At 35.1% G+C, this 12,190-nt stretch overlaps 1 protein-coding gene across 1 annotated transcript; it reads left to right on the top strand.

Annotated features, from left to right (window-relative positions):
* Positions 1-8,953: 8,953 nt before the first annotated feature.
* Positions 8,954-10,578, top strand: LOC122581083 (CBL-interacting serine/threonine-protein kinase 12-like). Its single transcript, XM_043753229.1, has one exon. The coding sequence runs from the start codon at positions 9,081-9,083 to the stop codon at positions 10,485-10,487; it is 1,407 nt and encodes a 468-aa protein (XP_043609164.1). The 5' UTR covers positions 8,954-9,080; the 3' UTR covers positions 10,488-10,578.
* The last annotated feature ends 1,612 nt before the right edge of the window (positions 10,579-12,190 follow it).

The following is a 12,190-nucleotide window of genomic DNA, read 5'->3' on the forward strand; positions in this document are numbered from 1 at the left end:
GCTTCAAGGCATTCGGTTGTCGATTTTCTTAGCGTTTACTTGTTTTCTATACATTGGTACAATATGTTCTTCTATATTTTTACTCTTTGTGCTTTGTTTTTGACTATGAGTAGCTAAATAATAATTCATCATCTGAGATGAAGTGATACATTGAATAATGGTTGCATAAATCTTTTAATTCAAGTTGATTTGATTTAACGTTGTGTCGTAATCTTAGCTTATTAATTCTTTGTTATTTAACTCTTAATTGCGGATAGCTTTTGCATGATCTCAGTGGTAACTTAGTTTGTGTAGAAGTTATTTTGATTGCTTGGTTAGAAGCAATTGTTTCTATGACGGGTACGGTAGAAAGTAATTGATAGTGAATTAGGATTAACGGGTTAATGGTTGGGTACAATCAATAGACACAATTGTTATCTAAATAACCAAAACAATTAGTTGGCTAGGAAAGTTATGAAAGGTGTCTTGGGGTACCGGTCTTAGTAATGGAACTAGTTAATTAAGGGAATTGGATAAAGTAACGAACTTGACGGGTACGAGGTGAGTCTTTGTTTAGTTCTCGGTTGTAAAATCAACATATTTGAATTGGTTCTTCAATTATATGCAACCTAAACAATGTGTATCATGGAGTCGAAGTGGATGATCTTCTCATCCTATTTGATTTAAAACAGTTTTCTTTTCGATAAATTCTTAGGAATTTCTAACTCTTTCAATCAACTAACTTTTAATATAAAAACCAAGATGACATGGTGTCTTTAAAAAACCAAACTCTTTCTAAACTACTTGAAACTCGCTAGCTCTTTGTAGGCTCTGTGGAACGAACCTTTACTTACTTTAATCTATATTGCATACGAGCGGGTCCACTGCCCGATTGTGTGTGGTATTTGATTCGGAGTATTTTTAAGGATTTTTATTTAACTAGATTTTCACACATCAGAGGCATAAAAGGGGCTAAAGGGTAAGGAACTTCTTCTGCAATCTTCTCACTCACAACTTTCTTAACAACCATCAAATCATCATGAGTAATAGGAACCGTGCGGTGACCATCAGGAGTAATAACACTCCTAGGAAGAAAAGGAAGAACCGGACCACTCGGGGGAAGGTCACCCGCACAAGAGAAAGGAAAAGAAGAAGGACCTAACTCAAGTGAACAAGTAGCTCCAGTTGGAGGAATGGTAGAAGTCCTTTGATGCTTAGAGGAAGAACCACTGAGCATTTCCCCTGGCCTTTTCTCACCTATGGAAGAAACAGGGCGATCATCTTCTTCCTTAACATCTTCAACTGTAAGCAGATCATCTCCATCACAGGGAGTGTCTCCACGAAGATCTACATAAAGCAAATACGAATTAGTCCATATGAACTACTACTACTACTACTACTACTTCACTCCATACATATTGTAAAATAAAAATGACTTAAATATAAATTTTACCTTCATTGTAAGGAAGAGAAGCAGAAGGAGTGGCATTATCATCTTGGTTAGCAGAAGTAAGCGATACAAAGTCAGGTTGGGAAGTACTCACAGGTTGTGTGTCATCAATAAGAGAATCCTTAATAGCCTGGGTGTCATCAAAGATAGTCCCACAATCATAACCATCTATCCATGCATTCGGTCTTAGAGGAACAACCTCCCCGCCTTGCTCACGTACAACTAATGCCTTCTTCGGCTGAAAATTAGGAATCTCCAGATCATTCAAGTCAATATCAAGCGCTTCCATTAAGGTCAAGTCTGAAAAATAAAAAATAAAAATAAAAAGTTAGAAGGAAAGACAAAATATAGCAAACATGCATACAATAAAAAACAAGGATAGAGATTTTACATTCTCCAGATGATTTATTCCTAAGAATGGGGATCTCATTCCAATCCCAATCCGGGCTAATCCCAGCCATGGCCAACATACCCTCGGGTAAGAGGAGCGATGTGGAATAATAGAAAGGGAACAAAGTGTGGCATAGCAATCCTTGTTGAGCATTCTCTTGGGAACTTTAGCATTCACTTTTTTGTTCAAGGCCTTGTCATCTACTTTCCTACCCATACATAATGTACCCCTCAACTCTTCAGGAATGAAAGTATCATCCACAAAGAAATAGTCAAATCGCCACATGGGAACCTTATTGGGAGTTTCTATAAACTTTATATTTTTATCTCTAAGGCCAAAGGTAAACCAATCACCTCTTCTCAACAATAGAAACATCTCCCTAAACATATATACAGACAAAGGTTGTCCCAGGGCTCTGAATAACATCTCAAATACTACAATCTTCCCGACAACAAACTGGTGTAACTGACCAACCCCTAGCTTATAGTGATTCAAGATCTTAATAAAGAAAGAAGTGAAAGGAATCCTAAGGTTGGACAAGGTAAGGAAAGACTTGTAAAGTGTAATCTTCCCGGGAGGTGGGGGATGGGCTCTCTCATTTACATCCGGGAGAGAAGGATTAAATTTAGCAAGGCATGGATACTTCTTAACTAAAACTGCAAGGTCATCACTAGTCAAGCCTGAAACACAATCTTTAACAAGTTCAGGAATCTCCCTAATCTTACAAACTCTACGAGAATTACTAGTTCCCTCAACCCCACTAGTTTCCTCAATTTCAGCATGATCAATGTTATCTCCAGACATATTCAAATTTCAAAATGACCCGAGATTCATGTGTTCAAACAAAATGAGGATATAACATCAACAATTTATTCTACAAGATTATTTTATGAAGTTTATACAAATATCGTGGAATGTACAAGCTACCTACATATTCAAGTATTGTATATATATGTCCTTAACATTATATACATATATGACAGAGCATACCTTTCGAAAAACCACAAAGTGTGCATTGCAGAAAGTACTAGCATAATCATTATCAACATACAAATGGAGTATACTGTTACAACTATGTATACATGGAACAATATTTATGGGAAGTCTAGCCACAAGGAAAAAAGGCAACAAATGTAAACAGTTTTGCTAGTTCAACCAAAAAGAGAAGATCTCTTAAAATTCCCCATGGTCAAACTCTATTCATATGCCCCAAACACACTTTGGTCATTCACTTACGACACAAGTCTTGCATAAAGCAAGAATATACAAATACACATATTATTTTCATCACCAATGGGCAAAGACATGGATATCTATTCATATTCACAAAAGGTATAATCTAAAGGGACAATACCTTTAATGACCAATGCAAAAGAAGAACAAATACCTTGTTTCTAGAGGAAAAACCAGGTATTGAGATGCTAAAATATCCGCTGTCAAGAAGGGAAAAGCAAATTATTTCTCATAAATCAATCTCCAAAGCCCTGCCTTACAAATTTAAATCACATCTAAGGCATGAATATATGTACCTTTATTGGTTTATTCCTGACGCCAGTGCAAAATACAACCACCAGCTGTACAGCTCTCTCTATGGAAACATATATATTTCTTGGTCAGATCCGAGAATCGATTCAAGAAAATAAAAAGCATCAATACAAGTGGGGAAAATCTTTACTTGTATTCCTGAAAGCAATTTACACCTTGAATCCAAATATCCTTTCAATTTGTGATATCCATGACACGACTAGCACTGCCGTGAAATGTGGAAAAGAAAAGGAGAAAACCTTAGAGTTCTTTTCAAATTACATAGATATATATGAACGATTGATATGTATATCGAAAAGAAATAAGATACCTCAAGATCGTTATCAATATACTCCTCCACTCCGATTATTATGTTTCAATTTCTCAATCCATATGGATATCGAAATAGAAAAAGTAAGAACTTTTTCTTCAAATTAAAAAACTGCTAGAAACATGATATCAATTTAGAGAAGGGAAATAACCCAAAATAATCCTCTATTTCTGTGATATTATTAAAATTCCGAGGATGGAAGATACAATACCTCGTAAGGACGTCGACTGATATCAAGAAAAAACAAATATCTTATTCCACTCTAACCTATGCCACAAAATTCAAGAGTACATAAATTTTATAATTAGGGATCTATTCACAATTAACCCATCGCATCATAGCATATATATATATATATGTTCAAATTATGTACACATACATAAAGTGTAACTTAAAAAGAAGAAAAATACCTTTATTCAAACTCTGTGGAATCGAAGAATTGCTCTCAACCGAGAAAAGATAAAAGTTTGGATCTAAATCTTTCTGAAGGAAAATTTTAAACCAAACTTGGGGGACTTGAAGGGGTACGGGTTAAACCCTACCTATAAGTCATATGAAAATAGATCGAAGGGTGCTGGGAGGAAAGAGGACCGAGAGCACATACATATATGTATGACGAGAGTAAAGGGAAAGAAGCAAAGGAAGAGTAGAAGTCCTAGCCAAGAATATATATATATATATATATATATATATATATATATATATATATTTTGGAGAGAATTGTCGAGAGCCAAGATGACAAGAGGTGTAGGATGAGAAGTAGTTTTACTCAAGAATTCACTTCAGGAAGAGAAAGAACCGAGACCCATATATATATGTGTGTCGAGAGGTACCTTGGGGAAGAGAGAGAAACGGGAGTGAAAGGTAGGAAGCAAAGAAAGGGAAGAGAACTCACTCCGGGAGAATAGATCCAAGAGTTATATATATATATGGCTCCGCCGAGAGCTCCTTGGGGGAAAGAGAATCGAGAGCTTATGTAGACCCCAGCCGAGAGCTACAAGGGAAGAGAAGAGAGAGAAACGAGAGTGAAGAGGAGAGAGCAGATGTATATAGATTGAAAGACACACTCCCTTATGGGAATCAATCGAGAGCTTATATATATGCACATCTCTCTTTGACCTAAATAAAATGAATCTGGAGGAAAGAAATGGGCTCATGACCCCCGATAGCCCAGTAAGAACACGCCTGGTCAAGAGCCCAGTTAAAGGGTACAAGGAGATAGAATAAATTTGGTCTTAAACTAACGAGAGTTATTTTATGCCTGGATGAATGATTTAATATGTATACTTGCATATTAAACCCGAGAGTGACTTAAGTCCATCTCATATGTCACGACATGCATCTATATACATGCCTTAACTTATTATATGAGTTATTACAACTGGTTTGAGAAAGTTCTATTCCTCGTACTCGAATCCAGGCCAGGCCCATATCTGACAGGCCCAATATATGATGTAACCCTAATTGGTTGCCTATAAATACATGTAATCATTGAATGTCAGATCATTCAGTACGACATTCAATATTCATTCATCATATTTACACACACATACTCTCTCTCTAAATCTATAAATTAATCATCATCAAAATCACCAGAATCATCAACATTTAATATCCTCCAGAGATCGATACATCTCTCTGGGAAAACCATTATTCACCTTAGATCCGCAAAGTTTTAGTAGGTTTGCACTACGAGGTAGGAGATTATAATGGTTTTCGTGGTTAAATCTCTTTTGTGATTGAGTTTGATATTTCATGCTCAAACATTTATTAACTTAAATTGAATTTGAACTTCATTAATGTGCAATCCAAACATGTTGTTGAGCGAAGTCAAGACGGATGACTTTTAAATCTCTTTTGTCATAAATTACAACCAAAATTCTCTTTTCGATTAATCCTGAGAGATTACTGACTTTTCCTACTAACTCTTGCAACGTGGCATTTCGGCCACAAAACCCCCTTTCTTCTGAATCACTTTATTTTTACAATTGCTTTACAAAGTCCTTGTGTTCGACCTCGTGCTTACCAAGTCACTAAATTGCATACAAACGGGTACACTGCCCGCAAGTGTGTAGTAGACAGTTACAAGGTATTTCGTGATATAAATTTAAAACTAGAAAATACACATCATTAGGGTTAGAAGATTAGGGTTTTTTTTATGTATTTGTTCTTCCCTTTTGTTTATATTTCCCTTCCTTTGACTTCCATCTAACTTAGTTGACTAGACAATTTAAGAAGACTCATGACCCGTAAATTCATTTTGTCGACATATTTAAATGTAAATTTTCAATAGCTTTCTAACGGATATAAATATGTATATATTCGCTTATTAAATCTTTAATTGATTGAATTTTAAGTATTTTAGTTAATTTGGCATTTCCACAAGACAACTAATATTTCTCCTGTTCTTGAGTCCATGCACAATTTCTCTAAAATCATGCTCATAAAGCCCGAATGAAACATAAATTCACTTAATCCATCGATACAATCTTAAAGTCTAATGACGTACTTAAACAAAACGAACTAAAACAACCGGAAAAGTACTTCGGAAAATATGCTCAGATGACGGTTGTCACACCCTCCAAACCCTTACTTCAAATTTCTTGAATGGTAGAATTATTATTCTTGTTAGTAATAGAAAGTTTTTTTGATTTGGATTAAAGAAAGAATTATATTGAGATGGGGATCATAAGGAACTTTTGAGAAGAATGGAGAAGGGAAGAAGAAGGAAAAGTAGTTGGGGTAATAAGTGAGTCAAACATAAACTTGGCTAACACTCTCCATGAGTGCAACACCCTTTTCTCCAAACTTATTGCGTATTTTATCCGTTATCCGCTAAAGTTCCGACTAATTTAGACTTGTTTCTAAAATAAAAAGCTAGGAACTATTTTAAAGTCAAAATTATAATAAAGGTTAATTTTCATTGGTCTTAAAAATTCAGGATGTTACAACATGTTTCGTGTTCTGATTCGAAAAAACAAGAGATAAATCTAGATTTTAATTTCTCCGACGTGATTTTCAAATTTTCGGCCGCCGAGATTCAGTTGACATTTCGTTTTCTACAAAACTTGACGAATTTGGTTTTCATTTGAAGAAAAAGAAGGAGAAGACAAAGAAATGATCATGGTGAAATGACGAATTTGCTCCTCACATAACGGACCTAATAGACGGTTGTCAATCACGGAGTGAAAAGAGAAAAATTGACAAAATTCATGGTTTTTTCTTGTAATTTATTCACTTAAGGACAATAACTAAAAATACTACCAACTTAAGAGAGCAATATAATTTTCTCTAAAATAAAAAAGGATGGACACAATGCGAATACAATTAAAATAAGGGCTAATTGATTGGAAAGTACTCCAACTTGTCACGAATGTCTGTTTTAGGACCAAACTTTTAAAATGTCTATTCAGGAGATCCAAACCGGAAAAAAACTTCTATTTAGGTCTGTGATCAGGTAGCCGATAAACTTTAACTTTGAATTTCATTTTCCATTTAGTTTTTGTATTAATGTATATATTACATGTCATTGAAATGCCAAGTCAGATCTTATCTCTATATTTGACTTATATAGCCTTCAATTTCTTCTTGTCGGCAAACAAAACTGAGAATACATATAGTAGAAAACAAGGCTTATGGACTTATGATCTTAAATAAAATGGATATTGAGAAAATAGACTTAAAATCTTGGTTCCAGTTTCTGTTTTCATTTTAATCACATAACAAGAAAACCACAAATCAAGTCCACACGACCACACATCAACAACAACAAAAACAAGAAACATGTTCACCTTTTTCTCTTGAAATCACTTTCACTTAATAAGTTAGAAGTGATTAGAACCAAGTTTTCTGGTCACCGTCACCGGAAAAAGTTTAAACTTCCGGATCTAAACATATTATTGAATCTAAAAAATGCAAAGCATGAGCAGATGTATACCAAATATAGATCTGAGCAAAATAGAAGATGGGTTTTGGTGGGTTTTGCTAGAAATCGGAAAAAACCAATAAAGAGTAGCGTTGGGGGGATCTGGCAGCACGATGGTGACCTTTGGCCCTTTAGATGGTGCGACAACGACGACGTGACGGGGGTACTGGCATAGGTGGTGTCGGGGTTGGATGGTTTCCCTTTGTTGTTTAGATGATTATGGAGGTTATTTTTGTAACGTCTCGAGGTTTACCCAATTTCCAGCGAGGTGGGGCAGCGGTCCGGCGACAGAAATGGTCGGAATTAGAAAGGGATAAAGAGAGAAGAAGAGAGTGTATTCTACACAAAATATATGTTATACTTATATACATATATATGTTATATAGTTAAAATTAAGTAGAGAGACACAAATTGGGTCCTAGGTATACATATGGATGCCAAGTAAGCAATGACTGGTTCTACATCATATCTCAGCCGGTAAAGACCCTAAATAGAAGTTTCTTTCGGTTTGGATTCCCTAAATAAATGTTTTAAAAGTTTAGTCCTAAAACAGACATTCGTGACAACTTAAAATACTTTCTAATTAATTAACCCTTAAAATAAATACAATACAATATTTTTTATACTGCCTTTTCGGATGTGTAGGCAACACAAAAGCAAAGACAATTAAAATAAAAATGGATGGACTTAATGCGAAAATGCCCATTAAGTAAGCCATAAGGCCATGCGAATCAACAATAACAACAATAATCGGTTAATCACAAACACTAAGACATATGTCTATATAATTATGTTTTTTTAACGGTATTTTATTTTATTTTATTTGTACATCTAAAAACCATTGTAATTTAGAGCTTTTAAAAACCTCTCACCAATTTTCATATTGGTAGACTTCCTCCAACTTAAAAACGTTAGACAATGCGGCAGTTAGGTCAGCTATTAGCCATCATCATCTTTGAAGTGTATGAAGTTCACAAATTTTAAATTATTATACTAATTTTAATTATTTTATCAATCCATTAATAGATGAAGGGATACTCATTACCAATACGTCATGTGATCACATATAAATTGAAAGACATGATTTTAATTTTTGGGATGTTCAAATCATATAGATATTAAGTGAACCGGGCATCAAAAATTTTACAGGAAGTATCTAATACAGATCCACCGTACTTTTTTTTATCCTAAAATTTGATTGTTTTATAGTAATCATCTACCATTGCGTTTTTGAACGATGCACTTTTAATTAAAGTCATGAAATAAAATAAAATAAAATACTTGGGGAAGGAAGAATAAAAAAATATAAATAGACGGTGCTGGGATAATACAGACGTAACATTGAGAGACACCCTGTTTGTTTGTTTACATCATTTCATTTCATATTTAAAAACAACCAAAAATACACACACCCCACACAACTCTGTAAACATCTAAACAAAGCATTCAACAACAATTTTGTCAGAATCTGAAGCCCTAAATGTCGGCGGCAACAACAAGTACAAGAAAAGAAGGCGACGGACTGCTTCTGGGTCGGTTCGAGATCGGAAAACTTTTAGGCCACGGCAGTTTTGCAAAAGTATATCTATCACGAAATATCAAAACAAATGAATCCGTCGCCATTAAAGTAATCGACAAAGAAAAAATCATGAAAGGCGGCTTGATTTCACATATAAAACGCGAGATCTCGATACTGCGGCGTGTCAGACACCCAAACATTGTTCAATTGTTTGAAGTTATGGCGACAAAAAGTAAGATTTTTTTTGTTATGGAATATGTTAAAGGTGGTGAGTTATTTAATAAAGTAGCTAAAGGTAGATTAAAAGAAGAAATTGCTAGAAAATATTTCCAACAATTAATATCTGCCGTAGGATTTTGTCATGCTCGTGGTGTGTTTCATAGAGATTTAAAACCTGAAAATATATTGTTAGATGAGGATGGAGATTTGAAAGTTTCGGATTTCGGTTTGAGTGCGATTAGTGAACAAATTAGAGGGGATGGTTTGTTTCATACATTTTGTGGGACCCCTGCTTATGTGGCACCTGAGGTATTGGGGAGGAAGGGTTATGAGGCGGCGAAAGTAGATATCTGGTCTTGTGGGGTGATTTTGTTTGTTTTGATGGCGGGTTATTTGCCTTTTCATGATCAGAATATAATGGTGATGTATAAGAAGATTTATAGAGGGGAGTTTCGGTGTCCTAGATGGTTTTCGCCTGAATTGACTCGTTTGTTGAAACGATTGTTGGATACGAATCCTGAATCGAGAATTACTATTCCTGAGATTATGGAGAATAAGTGGTTTAAAAAAGGGTTTAGGAATGTTAAGTTTTATTTGGAGGATGATAAGTTATGTAGTGTGAAGGAAGGCGGGGAGATTGAGGATGATGGGATTGATTATTCGTCTGACCAGTCTTCGTATTCTGAAACTGAAGCTGAATCCGAGGCTAGAAGAAGAAAAGGACCAACTAGTTTGCCTAGACCTGCTAGTTTAAATGCGTTTGATCTTATATCGTTTTCTCGTGGGTTTAGCTTGTCTGGTTTGTTTGAAGATGGAGTTGAGGAATCAAGATTTGTGTCACGTGTACCGGTTTCTAAGATAATACCAAAGTTGGAGGAGATCGGACAAGATGTTAAGTTTACGGTTAGGAAGAAGGACTGCAGGGTTAGTTTGGAAGGGTCAAGAGAAGGAGTAAAAGGTCCATTGACGATTGGAGTCGAGATATTTGAACTAACACCTTCTTTAAATGTTGTGGAAGTCAAAAAGAAAGCAGGAGATAAAGGAGAATACGATGTATTTTTTGAACGGGAACTTAGACCAAGATTGCAGGAACTTATGCATACTGATCAACCTGGTGAATCCTCAAATCCACCTTCCGATACTGAATAAACTTAATATTACCAAAAGGGTATACTTTTCATTTCATTTTCTTGCTCTATTGTAATGATGATTTTGTTTGTATAATATGATACTTTATCAATGCTGTTTAGTTTTAGTCATCTTTTCTATGTTTTGGCGATAGTGCTAATTGAGTATTCCAAAGAATGAGTACATAAATATACCCTACTCTTCTATGCTAGTGATGATAGTTTTTACTGAACCATATGCAATGATGTGCTAGTAAGATTGTTTCGAAAATTAAAACTTGAGCTCATTTCACATTGTAAAACAGATATCTGTTGTCTCAGACTCTCAGCCCAACTGCTTCTAGTTTTAGTGTACTAGTACTGGTTTCATACAAGTCAGGAATATGTTAAAACCGTTACAGAAAGCCTTTAGCGAACAAATCTGAAAATATTTAGAGGTGTTGCATTTTGGGAATGCATACATCACAGATTTGAGTTGGCTTGAAGAATGAGTCTGTTTGGTGGATAATTGTTTATACAGTAGTTTAGTTGTATGTTTGAAGTCAAAGCAAAGTGGGTATCGACAACCAGATATAGGCTGGTGGGTGGTGACTTACCAATATTTAAACTTGGTATTCAATGGGCATATGTCATTCAATATATTCCCCCACATCTATATCTGCCAAATTTATATATCTTTTTTGTTCTTCATTGTATACGTGGTTCGTCGTGAATACTAAGGCAAACTCGCATATATATGTCTGTGGTGGTCCTTTTTATAGTCCATAAACTCCATATTGTATCATGTTTCCGGTACAGTTAATTGTTGGCTAACCTAATAATTATTGTTCATTGAACATTAACGTGTTCACAAATAAGTGTATATAAAAATATGGACAGGGACCCTGAATGGAGCAGTGTTTATTAGTTAATAAATCAGGGTGTTTCTTCTGTTAATAATAGAAGTTGAAGTTTCATGGAATCTTAACTTTTTGGGTATCGTTTAAAGAAAACAATTAGTGTGGGTGTCTTTAGTGTTCCCTAATCCCTATCATTAGGGAAATTGCCATTAGTTTTATCATGCTTCTAAATTGTAATCATGCCAGCACTTAGTAACCATAGTCAAATGATTGGTTTCTCAACAGAGTATCAGGTATGGTCATTGGAGAACTAAGATGACATCAACATTACATCACTTCCCTTTTCCCGGATGACCCCATTGCTGAACTGAGGACATACTTAGGGATGCTGTAGAAAGTAGAAACCACATCACCCTGATGCTAAACAACAAAGCAAATGAGATATGACTTAGGCTTAAGAATGCTCATGTCTTCTATTTATACTACTTTGAGGCTTTAGGTTGCTTGTGCTCCATCCACCCAAACAAACGTTTCCGACCACCTTATAGCATCCGTAATTTTGGACAAAACTCTTTGGACACAACACTCATATAACGTTGGTCTATTCAAATACTGTTCAGCCCTTCACCCATTTTCCAAACACTGAAGCTTATGTTGTAAAATCCAAGCCATAAATCATCAGCAGCCATTTAACATGAGTAGTGTCTCATTTTTGGATTCCAATTATAGCTTTTATCGGCCATCATATAAGTAAAAAAAAAGGATTTGATATCTATGATACTGCTTAAACCCCTTTTCTTTCAGTTCGACTTTATATATAGGAGTTAGATGAACATAGCCCTAAAAGTTAAGGTTTAAAAGCTGTAAAGAATATTGAGGTTGATAA

This window comes from Erigeron canadensis, chromosome 9 (assembly GCF_010389155.1).
Source record: "Erigeron canadensis isolate Cc75 chromosome 9, C_canadensis_v1, whole genome shotgun sequence".
In the NCBI taxonomy this organism is placed as follows: domain Eukaryota; kingdom Viridiplantae; phylum Streptophyta; class Magnoliopsida; order Asterales; family Asteraceae; genus Erigeron; species Erigeron canadensis.